This window comes from Typopeltis vanoorti, chromosome 7 (assembly GCF_054136105.1).
Source record: "Typopeltis vanoorti isolate ZY-2024b chromosome 7, IOZ_Tvanoo_1.0, whole genome shotgun sequence".
Lineage (NCBI taxonomy): Eukaryota > Metazoa > Arthropoda > Arachnida > Uropygi > Thelyphonidae > Typopeltis > Typopeltis vanoorti.
This window is the reverse complement of record NC_143555.1, coordinates 156,489,011-156,512,890: the sequence shown is the minus strand read 5'-3', so window position 1 is coordinate 156,512,890 and position 23,880 is coordinate 156,489,011. Positions and strand designations below refer to the sequence as shown.

Here is a 23,880-nt window from a genome sequence, read left to right as displayed (position 1 = left end):
AAATGTTTTTGAACAGGATGAGATCGCGTAAAATGTTTCGAAAACCAAATGAATTCCGCTTTGGATAAAAGCATATCAGTTGGATATTAACGATTCCGTCATTTATTTATGTGAATCCCACCTATGAAAGGCCGTAAACCTATAATACATTACTAATAGTACGGTGGGCTGGCTCAAGATGAAGCAATTCAGATACCTAGAAACCAAACATGGGACTTTTTCAAGCCAGTTCAGGCCTCCAGTAAGCAATGTATAGTCTCACACCGGGCGGTAAAATTCACCCAACTCCATTCAAAATGTCCAAGACACAATCAGCCTAATGTTAAATCCATTTAACAGGGAAAAAATTACTTTGATAGCAGTAAAAAATCCGAGTAATTGTCGTTTTTCTTCGTTCAACCAATTTTGACCAAAGTTGGAACATAGTTGCTAAACGTTTTTTTTTTCTTTCTCCAACGAGGATTTCATCCCAGTAGTACGGTAGTGAATAAGAGTCGTACTTGACATTGTGCAACCCACTGCGAACAAATTTGGAAATGGCTTTGTTTTCTACATTGTTTCAGGTTATCGGGAAAAGCTCTTCCCAATCGCAATAAAATGAAGGGGAGGTTGTAGGATGGTCACGTCTTTCGCACCCATCTTTTAGCAGGATTCCACCAGTATCGACCATATTCGGAACATGGCCGCTTCTTACGTTGTCGAAGGTTAGGATTCAGATTTATTCGCACAGTTGGACCAAAACGAAGCGCAAGTGTAAAAGATAAAGAGAAGAAAGCAAAATAGCCGATACAGGGTGTATTATTTTAGACAATCTGTTCCCTTGTTATGCCGACTAAAAATCATAAATAAATATATCGGAAATAAAAAATGTTAAAAAAAGAAGTAGGACTGCTGCAATTTAAAAGCGACTATTTGGCTGACATTATTGTTTTATTGTTGAGAATGCAAATTCTCCTCTGAAATGATTTAGAGAATATCATTAACAGGACCACTAATTATATTATGGATAATGTCGGCAATTATATATTAGTAGTAGGGGAGCCACTAGTGACCAGATCAAGATAAGATAAGGAATCGTGACGTCATTGGTTGATGACGTCATTGTGTGCATGGCTTCATGGGTCTGGAATGTTTGGAATTTCCCTATGGGCATATGTGTCACTGGCTTCAGCTCTTGTGTTTTGGTTCGCGTATGGGATTATGGGTGATGGTAGAGATAAGGATTCGTGTTGTGATTGGTGGTGCACTAGTGACCAGATCAAGATCAAGATAAGATAAGGAATCGTGACGTGAATGTTTGTTGTTATGAGATGTAGATAAGTGACGTCATTGTTATTTGTAAATAAATGTCGTCATTTGTTGTTTGTAAATAAGTGACGTTGTTGTTTTGAATGGAAAGGATGATATTAGTGGATAAGAAATCGTGTCGTGATTGGTGGTCACTTCTGACAAGATCAAGATAAGATAAGGAATCGTGACGCGAATGTTTGTTATGAGATGTAGATAAGTGACGTCTGTTAGTTGTAAATAAGTGACGTTATTGTTTTGAATGGAAAGGGAAGATATTAGTGGATAAGTAATCGTGTTGTCATTGGTGGACACTTCTGACAAGATCAAGATAAGATAAGAATCGTGACGTGAAAGTTTGTTGTTATAGAGTTTGGAATTTCGCTGGGGCCCTTGTCTGTCGGGGACATCACGTGTTGTGATGGGTGATATTTAGAGATAAGAATCGTGACGTTATGTCTTTGTATGGTATTTTGGTTTGGCTATGGAATTGTGGGCTATGTTTTGAGATAAGATATCTTTGAATTTTCCCAGGGTGACACACATATCCGTCATTGTCGTCTGTGGGAATTCTTAGAGTATGTCGTGATAGCGGGTGTGATTAGATTTTCTGAATAATTAATTCTATGCTATGTCACTCAAACATACATTTTTTTTTCTTCTATAGATGGGCGTACTAATTTCCAATACATTTTGGAGTATTTCTTTCCTGTTAAAGGGTGGGAATTCTTAGAGTAGAGGCTAGTGGCGGTTGTGTTTCGAGCTTTTCTGAATAATTTTATTATATGGTGGTGTCCTTCAAACATACACTTTTTTCTTTTTTTTTTTTTTTTTTTTTTTTTTTTGCTCCGAAGTTTTCATTATCAGTTGGAGGTGATATTACTAAAAGATTATTGGCAAATGACAACATCTTTTTCGAATTAACGTTATCTTGTTTACAAATGTTTGGGAAATGGTGTTTTTTTTTTAGTTTACATGAAGAGAAAAAACCAAACGGTATTTTTAAAATAAACGGAGATTTTAAAGGTTGCAATAACTTTTTTGTATGTAGTCTAGAAATTCTAATGATAATTTAAATTTACTTACAGTTTTCCAGAATGATTCTTCTTAATGCAAATAGATATTCCAAAATAGTTGAATTTTTATCCACACCACAACACACAAAAACACAATCTTGAAAGAACGAAATTTCTGTAATAATCTGAAAAGCTATTTGACTTTCCTTCCTTAGATTTCTGGTTCCACTGTTAATTCCTTAGCATAGAGTCATACGATGTTTGTGATGTGACTATATGTTTTTAGTATTCACATGATTCGTTCCTTGTGACACACATATCCTAAGTCGTGTGTGTTTCATGAGTAATAATCCGGAACCGAAACCGAGCGGTAAAGTCAAAACGCAGTATTCACCTTTTAAATGACTCATATTCTTCTTTTGATGTTTTGCGCGGTATTATCAGTTCGGGGAAGTACGACTGTTTTTCTATAGTTGAATATTTAATTTAGATTACTATCCGATTGGTTCGTTCTCTGTTTAATTCCTTCCCACAGTTGCTCATGCTATGTTTTCCTAAGCTTGGTGGGAAAGTCTATGCGCCTTTTTGTTTAGGGTAAGTGTAATTTCCTGTTTCGAATTCTGAGTGCTGTTAAGGTATGGAATTCTGACAAGTGAAATTATTATTATTATTATTTTTTTTTTCAAATTGAATGGCTATTTTCTGTATTTTACTTTTAAAATTCAGTTTAATTACATATTCTAACAGAATAACTGAGCAAAATTAACGAATAAATAAAATGTGAATTTATTTTCCAACACTGTAGATTTCTCACTAAGTCTTATCTTAAAGATATCTCTCTTATCCGGTCACCAACTTGTTGTACCTAGGTGAAAAATAGTGTGTGTAGTAACGTGTTGGTTTAAAATATCTAATGGCTCTGCTCTGTAAAATAACCAAATTCTAGCAGTATTGTAATTTCAGGTGAAATCTTCTGCACTAAAATTCTGGTTATTAATTTAATACTCGATTTTTTTTTTTTTTTTTGCTTCCAAGAGTTGACAGTTTCTTGATATATTTGAGGGCTTGCATTAACAAATAAGACTCATAACTCACTGAGTCAAAAACAATAAATAAATAAAATAAAATAACAAAAATCTAGTTAGTTTGTGGCATTAAATTTTACAAGGAGAAAAAAAAAATGTTGTGGTCTTACTTAAATTTGTATTTTGACCGTTGTCCTCTCAGCCCGACTCTTTTTCTTTTTTTTTTTTTCACAGTAGGGATATTTATATATTTTAACACAATTATTATATTAGATATTCTTTCCAACACAAATAAATAATTATGTATTCTTATTTCAAATGAATATTAGCTCAGAAAGAAAGAAAGAAAATTGTAAAGAATAAAAAAAATGTTTACCTTCAAATAACTATTTTGGAATCACAGCAAACAAGAAATTCATCATCTTTTCAAAGTTTTGAAATTCCTACCCATATTGTTTTCATCATTTAGTATCATTTAAATGAAGAACGGTTCTGGCTATAAAGTTTGTTAATGTTATTGATTTTTCTCTTCCAATGGCTGTAATTTTTTTTTTTTTTTGATACATTCATGCTGATTCCTAGTTATCTGCACGCTACGATACCTTTTTATTTTCTACAACAAACGTTTTTAGAGTTTAAGTAACGTGATTGGCTAAAATATCAGCTGTTTGTCTCTGTAAAATAATCAAATTCTAACAGTCGTATTGTTAGAATTTGGTACGACTGTTTTTTCTAGTCTGGTGAAGGTATCTACTTCAGATGTAGTAACAAATTGTCACTTATCAGTTCATTTTTACTTTATTCACAAAACTACAAATCCGTTATTTGGTATGGTCTCTGTTTTTAATTCCCCCATTACTAGAATGTACGGGTGGGAAAGTTTTGAAATAAGTTTCGACTCGCAAGAAAAATAAAATGTTTACATTCAAATAACTATTTATGATCACAGCAAGCAAGAAATTCATCAGCTTTTCAAAGTTTGGAAATTCATACCCATTTTGTTTTCATCATTTGGTATAATTTAAATGAAGAACGGGTATGGGTATTAAGTTTGTTAATGATTTTGATTTTTCTCTTCCAAAGGCGATTATTATTTGATATATACATGTTGATTCATTTGTTATCTGCATGCTACGATATCATTTTTATTTTCTACAATAAACTTTTTTAGAGTTTAAGTAACGTGATAGACTAAAATATCAGTTGTCTCTCTGTAAATAACCAAATTCTAACAGTCGTATTGTTTGAATTTGGTACGATTGTTTTTCTAGTCTGGTGAAGGTATCTACAGATGTAGTAGCAAAATTGTCACTTTTCAGTTCATTTGTACTTTATTCACCTAACTAAAAATATGTGTTGTCAAGTTTTGAAAAAAAAAAAAAACAGAAAAAAAAAAGTTTCGACTGGCAGTGATATGTTTTTAAACTTTTATCATGTACAAATATCTTAAAAGAAAAGAAAAATACACCTTCTTTTCTTTTTTACATCAAGCTTTTTTAAGAGTTTGGTAACGTGATGAGTTAAAATATCTGCACTCTGTAAAATAACCAAATTTTTATCTTACTTTGTGTGGGGAAAGGTAAAAAAATTTGTATTTGTGTTATCTGGAGAGTATAAACCTTTTTTCTATACTAAACTTTAAGAGTTTAAGTTATGTTTTGGGTAAAATTATCTGTTTTCTCTCTGTAAAATCACCAAATTCTAACAGGTAGGATTTTCGAGTATGCGAACGAAATGTTTACAGATAACTCAAAAAAAAAAAAAAACATGTCAATAGGTAGCATTAGACAAATTTCTAAATACTTAATTACAGGATATCAGGTTTCCCATGGTCCTTGCATTAATTTCACATTAGTGATTTTTTTTACAATAATTAAACAGAATTGCATTAAGGTATAAAGTTATGGATTTAATTATCAAATTCTAAACTGAATACCTGAGTAAAAATTTCACTGTGGAAAACACAACAACAACGCACATCTTTGTTCATTTAAGTTTTACAAATGCTTATTTTATTTTGCTGAAATATTACTTACAACGAAAAAAAAAATCGAAACTTGTAATTACCTAAAAATATTTCACAATATTTAGTTTACACTATTTTCCTGAAGAAAGAAAATTTCAAAGAGAAATAAAAAAACGCGTTTTTTTATTTTTTTCCAAAAAAGTTAAAAAAAACGCGTTTTTTCCCTAAAAAGTTATCAGAAAAAACGCGTTTTTTCCCCAAAAAGTTATCAGTATCAATTGGAGGTGACATCACTAAAAGATATCCGCAAATGATGAGCTCGCTCATCTCCACGAGGCCGAGCAGACATTTTCTGGAGGAGAGGGGGTTAGGGGAGTATTGCAGGGAAGACCTTAGTCACCCTCTTGACTACCTTTTCACTTCCACAACCTGATGCTATTTTTTTTTCCTCCAAAGTTATCAGTATCAGTTGGAGGTAACATCACTAAAAGATATCCGCAAATGATAAGCTCGCTAATCTCCGCTAGCCTGAGCAGACATCTGCTGGAGGAGAGAGGGATGATGGGTTAGAGTATGGGATGGGGGAGCATTTAGCATCAGTTGGAAGTGACATGACTAAAAGAAATCCGACAACGGCAAACTAGCTCATCTCCCTTAGATGAGCAGACATCTTGTGGAGGATAGGGAGGGTGGGGGAGCCTTGCAGGGAAGACCACTGTCAACCTCTTGACTACCCTTTGACACCCAACACATAATGCTATTTTTTTTTTTTTCCATCCAAACAATTTCGGACATCCGCAATGGCGAGATCGTTCATCTCATTGGTTATCAGTTTGAGGTGACATCACTAAAAGATATCTACAAATGGGTAGCTCACTCATCTTCCTTTGGATGAATTCGAGCCACAGAGATAAAGTTTGTACCATAATGTCACAAAGTAAGATAAACGCACATCAACATCAATCCACCAGCATGCGAAAACATGTCTGTGAGTCATCTGCGCGAAAGTTTCATTTTGGAAGGAACGGTCAGGGTAAAGGGTCAGGTAAACAGTACTATAAAGAAAAACAATCGAGTCGAGTGTCTTTTCAGTTACTGCAATTCGTTCATCCAGTGCAGCTATCGTATTGTGTTGTGTTGTGGTGTTTAGGTCCAGTAAAGTAAAATAATGAGTGAACCACAAAAGTCTTTGAAATTTTCTTTCTTCAGGAAAATAGTGTAAACTAAATATTGTGAAATATTTTTAGGTAATTACAAGTTTCGATTTTTTTTTTTCGTTGTAAGTAATATTTCAGCAAAATAAAATAAGCATTTGTAAAACTTAAATGAACAAAGATGTGCGTTGTTGTTGTGTTTTCCACAGTGAAATTTTTACTCAGGTATTCAGTTTAGAATTTGATAATTAAATCCATAACTTTATACCTTAATGCAATTCTGTTTAATTATTGTAAAAAAAATCACTAATGTGAAATTAATGCAAGGACCATGGGAAACCTGATATCCTGTAATTAAGTATTTAGAAATTTGTCTAATGCTACCTATTGACATGTTTTTTTTTTTTTTTTTTGAGTTATCTGTAAACATTTCGTTCGCATACTCGAAAATCCTACCTGTTAGAATTTGGTGATTTTACAGAGAGAAAGCAGATAATTTTACCCAAAACATAACTTAAACTCTTAAAGTTTAGTATAGAAAAAAGGTTTATACTCTCCAGATAACACAAATACAAAATTTTTTACCTTTCCCCACACAAAGTAAGATAAAAATTTGGTTATTTTACAGAGTGCAGATATTTTAACTCATCACGTTACCAAACTCTTAAAAAAGCTTGATGTAAAAAAGAAAAGAAGGTACATTTTTCTTTTCTTTTAAGATATTTGTACATGATAAAAGTTTAAAAACATATCACTGCCAGTCGAAACTTTTTTTTTTCTGTTTTTTTTTTTTTTTTTTTTTTCAAAACTTGACAACACATATTTTTAGTTAGGTGAATAAAGTACAAATGAACTGAAAAGTGACAATTTTGCTACTACATCTGTAGATACCTTCACCAGACTAGAAAAACAATCGTACCAAATTCAAACAATACGACTGTTAGAATTTGGTTATTTACAGAGAGACAACTGATATTTTAGTCTATCACGTTACTTAAACTCTAAAAAAGTTTATTGTAGAAAATAAAAATGATATCGTAGCATGCAGATAACAAATGAATCAACATGTATATATCAAATAATAATCGCCTTTGGAAGAGAAAAATCAAAATCATTAACAAACTTAATACCCATACCCGTTCTTCATTTAAATTATACCAAATGATGAAAACAAAATGGGTATGAATTTCCAAACTTTGAAAAGCTGATGAATTTCTTGCTTGCTGTGATCATAAATAGTTATTTGAATGTAAACATTTTATTTTTCTTGCGAGTCGAAACTTATTTCAAAACTTTCCCACCCGTACATTCTAGTAATGGGGGAATTAAAAACAGAGACCATACCAAATAACGGATTTGTAGTTTTGTGAATAAAGTAAAAATGAACTGATAAGTGACAATTTGTTACTACATCTGAAGTAGATACCTTCACCAGACTAGAAAAAACAGTCGTACCAAATTCTAACAATACGACTGTTAGAATTTGATTATTTTACAGAGACAAACAGCTGATATTTTAGCCAATCACGTTACTTAAACTCTAAAAACGTTTGTTGTAGAAAATAAAAAGGTATCGTAGCGTGCAGATAACTAGGAATCAGCATGAATGTATCAAAAAAAAAAAAAAAAATTACAGCCATTGGAAGAGAAAAATCAATAACATTAACAAACTTTATAGCCAGAACCGTTCTTCATTTAAATGATACTAAATGATGAAAACAATATGGGTAGGAATTTCAAAACTTTGAAAAGATGATGAATTTCTTGTTTGCTGTGATTCCAAAATAGTTATTTGAAGGTAAACATTCTTTTTTTTTCTTTACAATTTTCTTTCTTTCTTTCTGAGCTAATATTCATTTGAAATAAGAATACATAATTATTTATTTGTGTTGGAAAGAATATCTAATATAATAATTGTGTTAAAATATATAAATATCCCTACTGTGAAAAAAAAAAAAAAGAAAAAGAGTCGGGCTGAGAGGACAACGGTCAAAATACAAATTTAAGTAAGACTACAACATTTTTTTTTTTCTCCTTGTAAAATTTAATGCCACAAACTAACTAGATTTTTGTTATTTTATTTTATTTTATTTTTTTTTTTTGACTCAGTGAGTTATGAGTCTTATTTGTTAATGCAAGCCCTCAAATATATCAAGAAACTGTCAACTCTTGGAAGCAAAAAAAAAAAAAAAATCGAGTATTAAATTAATAACCAGAATTTTAGTGCAGAAGATTTCACCTGAAATTACAATACTGCTAGAATTTGGTTATTTTACAGAGCAGAGCCATTAGATATTTTAAACCAACACGTTACTACACACACTATTTTTCACCTAGGTACAACAAGTTGGCGACCGGATAAGAGAGATATCTTTAAGATAAGACTTAGTGAGAAATCTACAGTGTTGGAAAATAAATTCACATTTTATTTATTCGTTAATTTTGCTCAGTTATTATGTTAGAATATGTATTTAAACTGAATTTTAAAAGTAAAATACAGAAAATAGCCATTCAATTTGAAAAAAAAAAAAAATAATAATAATTTCACTTGTCAGAATTCCATACCTTAACAGCACTCAGAATTCGAAACAGGAAATTACACTTACCCTAAACAAAAAGGCGCATAGACTTTCCCACCAAGCTTAGGAAAACATAGCATGAGCAACTGTGGGAAGGAATTAAACAGAGAACGAACCAATCGGATAGTAATCTAAATTAAATATTCAACTATAGAAAAACAGTCGTACTTCCCCGAACTGATAATACCGCGCAAAACATCAAAGGAAGAATATGAGTCATTTAAAAGGTGAATACTGCGTTTTGACTTTACCGCTCGGTTTCGGTTCCGGATTATTACTCATGAAACACACACGACTTAGGATATGTGTGTCACAAGGAACGAATCATGTGAATACTAAAAACATATAGTCACATCACAAACATCGTATGACTCTATGCTAAGGAATTAACAGTGGAACCAGAAATTTAAGGAAGGAAAGTCAAATAGCTTTTCAGATTATTACAGAAATTTCGTTCTTTCAAGATTGTGTTTTTGTGTGTTGTGGTGTGGATAAAAATTCAACTATTTTGGAATATCTATTTGCATTAAGAAGAATCATTCTGGAAAACTGTAAGTAAATTTAAATTATCATTAGAATTTCTAGACTACATACAAAAAAGTTATTGCAACCTTTAAAATCTCCGTTTATTTTAAAAATACCGTTTGGTTTTTTCTCTTCATGTAAACTAAAAAAAAACACCATTTCCCAAACATTTGTAAACAAGATAACGTTAATTCGAAAAAGATGTTGTCATTTGCCAATAATCTTTTAGTAATATCACCTCCAACTGATAATGAAAACTTCGGAGCAAAAAAAAAAAAAAAAAAGAAAAAAGTGTATGTTTGAAGGACACCACCATATAATAAAATTATTCAGAAAAGCTCGAAACACAACCGCCACTAGCCTCTACTCTAAGAATTCCCACCCTTTAACAGGAAAGAAATACTCCAAAATGTATTGGAAATTAGTACGCCCATCTATAGAAGAAAAAAAAATGTATGTTTGAGTGACATAGCATAGAATTAATTATTCAGAAAATCTAATCACACCCGCTATCACGACATACTCTAAGAATTCCCACAGACGACAATGACGGATATGTGTGTCACCCTGGGAAAATTCAAAGATATCTTATCTCAAAACATAGCCCACAATTCCATAGCCAAACCAAAATACCATACAAAGACATAACGTCACGATTCTTATCTCTAAATATCACCCATCACAACACGTGATGTCCCCGACAGACAAGGGCCCCAGCGAAATTCCAAACTCTATAACAACAAACTTTCACGTCACGATTCTTATCTTATCTTGATCTTGTCAGAAGTGTCCACCAATGACAACACGATTACTTATCCACTAATATCTTCCCTTTCCATTCAAAACAATAACGTCACTTATTTACAACTTACAAAGACGTCACTTATCTACATCTCATAACAAACATTCGCGTCACGATTCCTTATCTTATCTTGATCTTGATCTTGTCAGAAGTGACCACCAATCACGACACGATTTCTTATCCACTAATATCATCCTTTCCATTCAAAACAACAACGTCACTTATTTACAAATAACAAATGACGTCACTTATCTACATCTCATAACAACAAACATTCACGTCACGATTCCTTATCTTATCTTGATCTTGATCTGGTCACTAGTGCACCACCAATCACAACACGAATCCTTATCTCTACCATCACCCATAATCCCATACGCGAACCAAAACACAAGAGCTGAAGCCAGTGACTCATATGCCCATAGGGAAATTCCAAACATTCCAGACCCATGAAGCCATGCACAAAATGACGTCATCAACCAATGACGTCACGATTCCTTATCTTATCTTGATCTTGATCTGGTCACTAGTGGCTCCCCTACTACTTATATTGCATCAGTCATCCTTCTCGCTCTTTCATGAGTGTGGTTCAAACATACCGGAAGTTCCTGTTACAGATAAATTGACTTTTGCCCAAAACAAAGATTTTGCTTTTGCACGTCGTGAAGCTTCATCCCTGAAATCTGTTGTCAGAATAAGCAGACCTGAAATTGCGTTGCAAGTGTAGTTATTTGGCAACTTCCAATATCCGGGCATTTTATTTCTCTGAATTCATTAAACTTTCTAAACAGCAATTAAATGTTCTCTTTGAAATCTTATTTTAGCATGCCCAAAACACCCGAAGAACTAGCTTATTAATTTGTTCTCGTTATTATAAATTGTAAACTTCTGATTGATTCGAAAGTCACAACAACATATTTGTTCAATAATTTACAAAGCTCGCATGCCTGTCAGTTAATTAGGAATGTCGGGCATTTTCCGTACGAGTCCTTCACGCTGCAAATTCCGAAACTAAAACTGCTTTGTGTCATCAATGAAGGACTAAAAATGAATGTCAATTGTATAATAACGTGAAATGCATATTGAACAAGTTCCAAAAAACCTTTCATAATCATAAAAACCACATGACTCGACATATGTTTTTTATGCTCCATCTTACCAAGGCGGTCGAAGTGAACTTGTACGAAAAGGGAAACCAATCTTAGATTCTTCCCCCCCCCCCCGAACACTTCGTAAACGAACTGTAAATTGAAAATAAACTAGCTCTTCCTACCGCAGCATTAATTAAAGCAATACAAATCTCCAGTGTGTGTAATTAGAATATTTACTTAATGTTTACCGAACAAATTAAATTAAATGTCATTATTTGATCGTTTAGAAGTCTTGAGTTTCAAAAAAAAAAAAAAACCATGAATTGATTTTTCCTGTTTGAATTCAATGTAAAATTTATCCGCGTATGCAAAGCACTTCTGGCCGCACACCGCTAATGCCCGCATCCTCGTGATTATTTTATTAAAGGCTTATTTACAAAGAGCACACGTTATCTGAATGGTCTGGCTATGACCTGGTGCCGTGGCCTAATCAGGGGTCACAAATGGGAACAGCGGCCCATTTAAAACTAACACGCTAATTCACTGGGCAGCAGATTAAATTTTTGAAGCGAAAGTAGCTCCGTCTGGTTAGTTTCAGCGTGCTGAACTCCAACCTAACTAATCGCCCTCCAGTTTCTGAGGAATCGAAATTACGAATTAACATAATTGCATTTTCACATACATGTAGGGATTGATTTACGGTTTTGAAATATCTTCGCGGAAGTCTTCGGCTTGTAGATGGCAAAAGTGATTGCTCTGATGAAGAACTAGCTGAAATCATCGAGAATGGTACTTCTCCGACTACCGTTGTTGCACACAAGAAATTTCCTTATAGAATCGTTCGTCAAGGTCAAGTTGTGAGGAAAGAAATCCAAATGCGACCGCATAAGTTTATCTTTAAAGGACACACGTTCTACCCCATTGCTTTGTATGCTCGCAGCATCTTGTCTTTAATACGATCTCTGTAATTGGATCTCTAAAATGGCAGCTTTATGCGTAATGGCGGTCGTCATTTGTGTTTGTAAGCTAATGTGCTGTCTCACAAGCAGCTCTTAGCGCCGACTGTAAATGCTTATTACTTGCACACAATATGCTGACTGGGAATTTCGTCTGTGACTATAACTATTTCTGGAATTATTTCCCACCTCGTGGGAGAAATGATGGACATGGAACTTTTTTCCCTGTTATGTTGTTAATTATTAACATGGAAAAAAATTTTTTTATTTGATTTTAAAACACACTGTTATTTTATTTATGGTAAATGCATTTTAATGATGTGCATCTTCATCTATTTATATTGGGGATTTTTTATTTGACGCTCACCTCTCTGATTAATCACAACTATTTAAATGCACCTAACCATTAAAATTATAAACTGTTAATGCACTAAAGTAAACACAGAACCAGCTTTATATTATTTAAACTGCAAACAGCCATTTGCGAGTAGGTCCATAAATTTTAAAAGGACACTTTCTTGCTCTATTAATTTTAAAACATATCCTCCTTTATCCATTTTATAGGCGACGTCGGAAGCGCAAAGCTAAGAAATCGCTGTGGGGAGGGATAAAGATCGAAATATAGTTCAACCGATTAATATGACGAAGAGTTTATTCGACACCATTATTTTATTTAATAGTAGCCCAGTCTTAAACGAGACTGCATCGAAAAATCTCGCATTGATCACTTGAGGTAGCCTCTCTGATTTATAGCCTGCAGGCGGCTGTGCGTGATTCAAAGCCTACCGTGACTTGAAAATAATTTCGTGTTTTGTCTCTAGAACAGGGTTTACAGATTATTTAACCTTTAGTCCCCCTCACAATATTTTGTTTAATGTTTTAGCATTTTATTTATTATTACTATTGAATTTTGACTAATTTATTGAACTACAGATTACCATAAATGAATAAATTCTACAACCAAAGTATACAGAAATGTGTGTGGACAAGATTTAATTTTCAATTTGCAATACTGAATCTACAGTATTGCAAATTCTATATCATATGTATCTTAATTTGTTTAATAATTTCCATTTCAAATTGTAGTCGACCTGTGACCCAAATACTGGTAAGCGTTCTTACATCATTTCATTTCAATGATGTTGCAAATGCAGTCGCTTCTGTGGGGGGAAAGTCTGCTTCACTACCTTTTTAGAAGCTGAGAGAGGATAAATTTGGTTTTCTGACGTTCATTTTCACTTTATTGTTGCGGAACCATCTGTACAGATTCGGTTCTCTTTCAGACCCATTGAACGTAAGTCGTTTATGCGAATCAGAAATAGGATGGAACAAGACTGAGCTTCCAGTTCTGATGAGTCGGTATCTGCTCACGATGTCTAATTTGAACTGCCTGTCTTCGGTTTTTCTAAGTATGATTGAAACCATACGTTCATCCTACCAATTCATACGTCATTAAGAATACAAAGTGTTCTTAACAGAATCGAAATCCTTATTTACGTATATAAAAACTGCTTTTTAGGAAGTTTTTTAAATGAGTTCAGAAAATAGTAAGATTAGTCATTGTTTAGTTTTGCGAGGGATTCGTATTAATTTTGACTGCAGTTTAGTGAGTTTAAAAAAAGAACCCACGTTCTGGTTTTTATTGCGATTTTAAGGATTTTTGAGAAAACCAATGAAATCGAAAAGTCTGCAGTTAGTGTAATCGTTGATATCTCCTTTTTTAGGATGGATATACGTGTTTATGTTTTAATGTCTCTTGTGTATTCTCCAGTTCAGAATGATTTGTGAAGGATAAAAAAAGAAGACATTTTTCAAACTTTCTTCTTTTCGAAATGACATTCATAAAAATTTTGTATCAGCCACTCTCAGCTTTGATTCAATTCAGTTTGCACATAATTAGCCGTGGGGGAGGGGTGTTCGGGGATTTTCTACAGAAATATGAAATGAAATCCTTCTTTACAACTAGCGCTTCAGATTTGGGATTCTTCAATTTTAATTATCCGTCACAGAGATACTGCTACTTAAAAAGGATGTCTTTATTTCAGTGACTTCGGTTTTTAGATTCGTGCAATTAGTTTATTTTCTGTTTATGCTAAAGTATATCAATTTAAGCATCTGTATTTGCTTTCTTGAAAATCATTGACGCAGTTGGAGAATTCAGTTTGGAAGATGCTCTTCTTTTATCTCTCGCTCTCAAATTTCTCTCTTTTGACATCCGGATATTCTTTGTTTTCTTTGTACACTATTTCTTTTTATTTATTAAAAGTTTAGATATTCATCCTTGTTTCCATTTTCCTCTTTGAAGTCATGTTTAGATTTTTTTTTGTTTGTTTGTCGGAGAATAAAGCTAGTTGACTTTATTTCCTTGTGAAATAAACGAGCATTATACTCTTGATATAATCAGCTGCTTTGATTTCCTTTGTGGATACCGTTGATCTCTACCTTCCCTTCTATAATGAGCCTTTTATTTTGACTAGTATAGGGATATTTGCATATTCTGACTCCGTCACTCTTGCTGTCAGTTATGTTTAATAAAGACTCGTTCAGTCGCGCGTAACGTTAAGCATTCATCCACTTGTTTAATATTTTAAGCAAGTCTGTCGAGATACTACGTATTCCCCCCCCCCCCCCCCCCTAGATGTTAAACTGAATCTTTCAATACTTTTCGACATTCTTTGAGCGCTTCATTAAAATTATCTGCATAATCGTGCGATCGACAAAATAAAATGAACGAGGCTTATTATCCACACTGCGTAGGTGCAAGTATTCATATGTAAATCATAGTAAATTAGACGACGATATGCATCCTTCACGAAAATTAATACTTTGCTTGATTTGTTATGTATCAGGTAATAAGTGCTAGAGGTTGGCAACCTTTTATGGATAGGATTATCATCATAAAAGTGTAAGAATTTAAATCCGATAAAAAATATTTGCCAGCAGTAGTAGTATATTTAACTGCATGGATTATTTTAGCTCTCGGTATGTTATTTAATTGTTAGGCGAGTGAAGAATTCTGTTTGTGAGATCAAGAATCGAATAATTCAATAAAAATCTTAAAGTTCAATCAGTTCTGGATTTACGTATAAGGTACATAAGCTCCAGCTTAAGGCTTCACATTGCAAGGGACCTTCTCTTTAGTATAAATAATCTAAAATTTCCTCAGTAGAGGAAGTCTCTTAAATGTTATAGTGTAGGGAGCCATAGCAACTTTAACTCTGTCCCTGAGTTCAGTAAAATCTGAATAGCGCAATAAACAGACCTCCTTTCATGCGACTTTTATAAATCTCAATAAACCGCAACCTCCCTATCTTAAACCACAACAGAGTTCCAAATAGGGGTTGCAGTCTTAACAGAGCATTTTGATGCCGAAAATTGTAACTGTTTATGAATAAATATATTCTCTGAAAACTTTACAAATTTGCCACCAGGAAAGAGATCTTCGCTGACTTTTGTGTTTGTTGCAGTTACTCTACACGGAGTCAGGACCCAGTACTCTATCCAGAAGTTCATTGGCTTTATGCTGATTGTCGAGCCCAAAGAGCCGAAGAATGACATCACAGCACGCCCGGATGTAGGCACGTTCCAGGTGAGTGCATTTATTTTTACAGCCACCAAGAAAAAAGCAAACGGATGAACAAAATGTGCCAACCATTCGCATGAGCTTATGTCAAATAATCCTGTTTTGTTACCGACATCTTTCGGTTTTTGTGTTCTTCACTTTTATACCGCTTGGATTTTTTAAAAGGATTTTCCTACTCTGGGGAGAGTGTGTACATTTTTAGATGCTTCGTAAAGCAAGTTCGCAAGAAATGACTCTGGCAACAAAAGATCTTTTGCAGTTTTCTCTTTGGCGGTTTATGTCTGATTGGAAGCGATTGCCTTGCACGAAAATGTCACTATGGCAACAACAAATGTCACCTTTACCAGAGACTGTTTATTTGGTTTGTGTTTCCACTTAACACGTGCCTTTTTATATGAAGGAATTTCACACTGAATCATCTCAAGAAATCAGAAAATAATTCCTAACTAAAATGGTTCGATCTATATTTAATTTTACTAACTTCCTTCACTGAGAATATTCCCGACAGAAGCAAGTTAGTTTCAATACCACCAACGAGTTCATAAGAAGTGGACGATCTTACTACACTGGTGTATAAAAGATAACGACGACCTACATTTTTATCTGCATAGGGGAAAAAAAAATCAATGACTACAGCCAGATGTGCATATAAATTTATTGTTAGCATATTAATAAATTGTGTTATACAAAAATGTGTTATACATTTCCTACAAATTGAATTGCAATACATTTTTGGCAAAAGTTACAAATTTCCTACGGATGTAGTTTACTGTACAACGCTTACAGAAAACTATGCGGAAAGACATTTCAGTATGGAATATGTCAGCCCGAACTGCAGTTCTCACAACGTCGTACCTTGCTTAGCACCAAGTAATTCGGGAGTTCTTGAGGCAAACTGTCACACTCCTCCTTTCAGAGCAAGAATAAGGCCGTGTTTATTTTCTGGAGGGGAATTTCTTGCACCAGTGCATCTCCCTATTGCGTTCCAAACGTGTTCTATGGCTGTGGAGCCTGCTGGCCACTCGATATGATTAATATCCTCGGTGTCCAGAAGTATCTCCACTGCTCGTGTACGATGTATTGTCAATGAAGTTTTCGCCTACAGCACCACGGGACAATCGAACATGACGTTGCAATATTGTTCGCCAGTCATAGTCTGTATTCTAATGGACCCATCCAGCACTTGTAGCTGGATGGGTCCATTAAGCATAATGCCTGCTCACACCATGAACCCAGAACAACCGTATCTGTCCCTTTCAAGCACATTCTTACGACGGTAAGCAGTACCATTTTCACGCCAGATCAAGTGTCGTCTACAATCGGAGGAAACACTAAATCGGCTCTCATTTGTAGAGTACATTAGCCATTGGTGTCTTGTGCAATGTGTATGGATACAACACAACTGAGACGTGCTCTACCTAGAGCTGTAGATAAAAGGACGCAGACTACAGACCTTCGGGCGTATATAGATCTACTTGTCGCAGACGTCTTGACACAGTTTGTCGAGATATCCCCCTACCTGTGCTTGAATGGAGCCGACTTGCAAGCTCACTTTGCCGTGGTACGTCGATTACGTTTTACTGTAATAACCAAAAATCTGTCTTCGTGCTCCGTGGTAGAGCGAGGGCGACCTCTTAGCAAACGTCTGGAACACATTCCATTGGTTTGAAACGCTGCCCAGATGCAACACTATGTGACATTCCAAACTCTCTGGGAATATCAGAGTAATCCTGCCTTCTTCACGGTTTCCAATAATTCTTCCTGCGTGAAATCATCTAGACAATGTCTGTGATACATTACAAGACATTTAAGTTTGCAACTTTATTCATGAAGAGAGCTTCCTTCAAACACAATTCCCTTAGCGCCGCAGCCTTTTGACGTGTATTCTGCTTAGTGCTACCACGTGACCCCCTTTGCGCGCAATTCGAAAATTTGAATGTGTACCAGCTAGAAATCGTCACTTATAGAAATTGCCACAAGCTGATCCGTCTGAATTTGCGAGATTATAATCTTCAGTCCTTAGGTTTTGGACATCATTGTATTAGCATGGCTACCTACGACGAGTCCCGGATTTTCCAAATAGAAAATTTGGAGAGCTATCGGCATGTCTATATATTAGTTACTGAAAATAAATGATCACAATTCTTATAATGTGCCCAGACAAAATGAAATTCGATGCCATAAACGATATGAACAGTCTGTTCGAATAACCAAGAACAAGTCCATACACAGCAAAATGTGGATTGTCGTAGCCGAGTCCACCATCGGCAAACATGGGAATGACCGCAAGGGACGTGCTCTTTACAAGAGTCTCGGGGGATGAATGAAGAGTGAGAGAATTCATAATTTTCTGGGATGTAAAAAGAGTAGTTATTAAGCAGTTTTCTTACTAACCGAAATATGTGCTTGAAATCTGAATGACATGAGCAGTTTCTTATACACATTTGCATTTTAATAGAAAAGAAATTTATTCCCAAAGTTGCCGTAATTATTCAAATCCCCATCATCGAACATTAAATGAGTGTTCCTTCGATGTCCGAATAATTAGGCGCGTTGCTCGTGCATGCGTTTGTCCCCGTAATAATTATAATAAAAAAGCAGAATTAATTAAAACGCGCGCTTGTCATCTATCAAACATGTAAATCAGCTCGTCAACGCCTTCTTCGAAGAATAGAACTGCAGATGTCAATAAGTTTCTAAATCCGAGAACTTGTATCGTGGCTTTGTTGGGTAGTTGTCCTTAAGAGTGGCGCGTGTCGTTACACAGGCACCCGCTGCTGTTTTTTGTCTTAGTGAAAGCTTAGAAAAATCCATCTTATTTCAGGGTCTTATGGAAACTTTAAATGGGTATTTTGCGTTTTTAATAGCTTGTTTCATTCTGCGTAATAAAGTTATTATTACTGATACAAACCATGCTGGCTGGCTGTCAGAAGGTGCGGATGTCCTCTTCAGTTTTCGGCTGTGCCTAACTTAGCCGTTTTTTGAATCTCCACCAACACATCCAATATTCAAGCGGCGTGAATATTAATTTCTGGTTTTAATCCTTATTATGATTAAGGTTTTTATTGCAAAGAAAGTGAACGGTACAACTGGTTGATTTCATGCCAAACTTTAATAATAAACTGCTGGCCTGGTTGGCCGAATAGTTAACATTTCTCACTCCCGGCTGCTGGTTCGAATTCCACTGTTGGCACGAATGGCTTTAGATGAGAAATAAATTTCATCGTTCGATGTGAGACCACAGCGCCGGATATTGGAAGCCTGAAGTAGTTTGAAAAAGGTATATGTTTGGTCTCTAAAGCAGGATTTCTGGCAGAGATTATAAAAGAAATAAAATAATACCAATAAATAAATAAAATACTAAAAAGTGATAAAATTCCATAGTACGCCCATGATATACTATAGAATTCCTTTCTTGGGTGGGAGACACAAAAATGAGTTTTGGATATGAGAAAAATTCTGGACTTCTTTCATATCCATTGGAAAACTCCGCGATGCCATATGTGAGGGGTTTCCTAGAAGTAAAGTAATACATTTTGTTTCTCTTAATAATGGGGAAAGAGTCCGCGCGGTTAGCCTAGTGGCTTTGCGCTTCGCAACCATATGCCTGGGGAAGGAGTGTCATAGGCTCCATTCCCATCGACGATGTGAGGAGCTTAAAGATCTTCCTTAGCCAAGTCAGCCGATCTTAGGCGTGGACAGCAGGGTTTTTTCCGCCAGTTTATCTGGGATTTTTCATTCCGCAAGCAGGCAAACCGGCCCCTTGAACACACAGGCTACAGTCATAGGATATAGTACGGCAAGGAAGCCAACGGGAAACCACCTTGCTCATAATCATTTCCCTAGTATGGTAGCATATAGCTACCCCCACCAGCCGTGTGGCTGAGGGAATAGAATAGAATACAATAGAATGGTGAAGGGAACGAGATAAAACACGGTGGGCAGTTAGACCTGTTAATAACTTTCAGAAAGTCCGCCATTGCAGTATGGCGCTACTGTCCCCTCGCACTAATTCCAGTTGCAAGATGGCGGCTACCGTGCAAGTATGGTCCCAAACAAGTGACCATGAAGTTATTTGTTTTTTGCAAGCAAAAGGCGGCTTCCCCAAATAACATTCACCGTTAACTGACTGCTGTGTATAGCGAAATGGTGATGTTAAAGAAGCAGGTGTGTTTTTGGTGCAGTATATTTAAATCGGACCGTGGTGACATTGAAGATCGACGTCGGGCGGGCAGGCCTTTATCGAGCAAGATAGAAGTCCACTGTTTACATTGCCACTGGGTGCCCCGGCAATTGTCAGAGGACAAGGACACACGCATGGGATTTATCTGGAGAACCTGTTGCGATATAGCGACAAAGGCGAGGATTTTCTCGCTCGCCTAGTTACAGGAGACGAAACGTGGATTGATCTCTTTACCCCAGAGAGCAAACAAGACTCCATGACCTGGAAACATCCACAATCTCCTGTGCGCAAAAAATTCAAAACTGTTCCCGCTATCCGAAAAGTTCTGACCACAGTGTTCTAGGATCGCCAGGGCATTCTCTTGGTGGACTTCTTGCCGAAGGGAGGAACAGTCAGTACAGGGCTTTACTGTGCAACGTTGGACAAACTGAAAGCCAACATTCGACGCAAACGACCAGGAATCCTAAAAAGCGGCATGATTTTTGTGCACAACAACGCTGTTCCACACACACACACACTGCGCACAGCACTCATGAGTGGTCGCGCTGTAATCGTTGGGAAACTCTGCCTTCTCGCCTGTGGCCCCTTGACACTTCCATTTGTTCGGCTCTCTGAAGAAACACCTTTCTGGAAGGCATTTCAATCCCGATGAGGAAGTTCATCAGGCGATGTGATGCTGGTTGCGGGCACGGATTTTTTCACTACTGGTATTGATAAACTGATCTATCATTGAGACAAGTGCATGCAATAAATTTGGAGAGTTTGTGCAGTAGTGCATGTTCACTTATTTCTTGGTGTGTCATTTCCACTTCCTTTTTATTAAACATCCTAAAGAGTACAAAATCTGTTACCTTTTCGGAAATCCGTCGTATATTTCTTTGAATCTTGTACTCATGAATGCTAAACGATGTTTGGACTTATAGTCTCTGTTTTTTATTTGTTTGTTTCTAAGGAAAAAAAAAATGTCGCAAATAAAAAATTCTATATTTTTTACACATTTTCGCTGCCTCCTAAACAATACATGATGTCTGTGAAAGAAAACAATACGCAAGGTAAAGCCAGAGCCTACAAAAATACAAGAGGGATGAGACGAACTCTGCACCCACCCATATCACAAAATTTCAATAATTTAATTTTTATTAACGGACAAATATTTTCTACTTGGGCCAAGAGAACCGTGTGTAAGAAATAAAGAAAAAAATTACCTCCGCTATCGCCTTTAATTCTCCAAAGGAAGTAGGCGAAGCACTTTAAGTCCTAACTTCGAATACGGCTGCCGAACTACACCCCTAGCCTGGATAGCTTTCTCGAGGCTATCCATGATTTTCATCCGGAGAGAACACTGCGGCAGGCAACTGTCGCCATCTTGTCTAACCACAGCGCTTTTTGGAAATCGTTTGAGTTCTACAGTAGATTTTTTGAGTTGCGGGTTTAAAAACCAGAATTTTTCTGGGAGAAAGAAACTCGGGTGTTGCTATGTCAAAGATCGACTATCTCTGTGAGCTGAAGAGGCCTGTAAAATGGTCGTATAGTCGGCATTTGCTATCGAAGTTGATAACGGCCTTTCTTCTGGATATCATGGAGGCAAACTTCACTTCACCATACGAAATCCTAATCCTGTGGGCCTCCTTTCTTTGAGAGGGTTGCAACTGATTACTAGGGAGGTATGATGCAAGGTGGTTTCCCGTTGCCGTAAGTATTTATGACTGTAGCAGTGTGTTCATGGGATTGCCTGTTTTGAGGGATGAAAAACCCGAGTTATCAGGAGAAAACCTTCCACCTGCGTATGAGACCGGTTAACTCACCTTTAGTTGAAGGAGACCAGATAAAGGTTCCTCACGTCATGGACGGGAATTGAACTCGAGTCTTTCCGACCACAGGACTTCGTCTATAATGACTGAGCTATGGAGGCTCCACCATACGAAATAGTAATATAAAATTTTATTTTCTCTTTGTCGAAAATTCAAAGGTACAAAATCAATAAAAATATTTTCAAAACTTTTTAGGACTGTCTGCTTGGAAAATAGATCTCTGATTTGATAATAGCTCATCTTTTTACAATGCAACGCAGTTATCATTGTCATTTTATGTTGTTATTTCTGATTTTGTTCATATTTCGTTTTTGCCGTTCCGTTAAGCTGCTGCCCTGGGAAAGTTCCACGGTTTGTACTTTCGAGATTCATGTGATGGCGAAAAGTTTTCAGACCGATTTCTTCTACCAGTTAGGTTAGTTGAGCATATCCTCTCTTCATTCAACAGTATGTGGGTTCGAATCCCACTGCCGTCCGTTTGATGCATGTTTGAGTTCAGGTGATAACTGATTCTCATCATTCGGTATGAGTTACTACCTGTTTATTGAAGTGGTTTGAAGGAAAGTTGATCACATTATCCTTATTCTATTATTTATCCTGTTTACCTTATAACTATAGAGTAACAGTATGCCACAGTAAATAACTTTTTTATTATGTAATTTACACTTCACTTTACCCGAAAAAAATAACTTTAGATTACATTAATCCAGGTGTCTGGAGACGTCATCTCGTAACCCCTAAAAAAAAGAAAAATGATTGTTAAAATTTGAAACTTAGATTATTCTTAAACTATGCCTTACAACTGAAAAAAAATAATAAAAAAAACTGCGATAGCGGGATCCGTATTGAGGTGGACTTTATCAACCAGAGAACTGAAAGTTGGGGGAAGAGCCCGGCCCGAGTGATGCAGCCCACAAAGAGCTGCACCGCCTCGACGTAAGCCTTCGCAGCCCGGGTTCTCAGGTCTACCCCCTCCTTTGTGGACTAATAATCATAAACTTGTTGGGGCAAGCGATTTTTTTTACCCCCTCCTGCGTGAACTAACTCAACTTTCCTATCTGTCGTAACCTTTGGAAGTATTTACGTCCAACCCAGTGAGTGTCTTCTTTGATCTCTGATTCTGTTAACTTTCTCAAAGTTCTGCAGAAGTACTTACTCTCGACCTCTGTCAGGCCCAGATGACCCGCTACCTTGTTGGGCACGGCCGTGGCTATGTCCTCGATATAGATATCCTTCCATTTCATACTTATTATTCCTTTCCGAAGGAGGAACGTTGGCCCATCTTCTCTGTGCATTGTTAAGAATACACTATCTGGGGATTCGATGGGTCCTCTCCATTTCTTTATTATTGCAAACCCATTTTTAAACATATTTTCACCCATAACGAGTTTGATTTCTTCTACAGAAGATTCTTCAGCCTCTTCCTGTCTTGTTGTTTTGGTCTCCATTTCATCAGCTTCTGATTCTTCCGATGAGGTTGTGTTACCTGGTTTTGATTTTTTAATGTTTCCTTCTTCAGGGCTTCGTGACCGCTCTTGTGTACCTTCTTCTTTAATAGTTTCCATTTCTTCCTCCGTTTCTCATTCTTCCTCTGCTTCGTTTTCTTCCCTGTATCTAAAGTGGTAGTTTCTTGTTGGCTGCGTTCCTTTATTTCTTTCACTGCGGTTTCTGTGGTGGTGGCTTGATCCTTGACTGTTTCTTCTTCCTCTGTTCTTTCTTTGCTGGTCGTTTCTGCATTCTTAGTTACGGGTGCCTCCTTCTTATTGCGTTTTTGATTCCCTGTTGCTATTGTGTTATGTACAGCCTTCAGGGTTGGGAAGTCTTCCCGTTCTGTGTCATTAATATTTACTGCTGGTGTTACTGTGGCTGGCGTGATAGCACCTCCCATCCTTTCTGCCTGGT

At 36.0% G+C, this 23,880-nt stretch overlaps 1 protein-coding gene across 2 annotated transcripts in view; it reads left to right on the top strand.

The window, feature by feature from the left end:
- The window catches only part of LOC150105231 (spondin-1-like), a 716,059-nt gene that overhangs the window by 45,659 nt on the left and 646,520 nt on the right, over positions 1-23,880 (top strand). For both annotated transcript variants that reach the window (XM_090395547.1, XM_090395546.1), the window contains exon 2: positions 15,869-15,990. In XM_090395547.1, the coding sequence (XP_090251673.1) occupies positions 15,869-15,990 (122 nt within the window). The remainder of the gene's footprint in view (positions 1-15,868; positions 15,991-23,880) is intronic.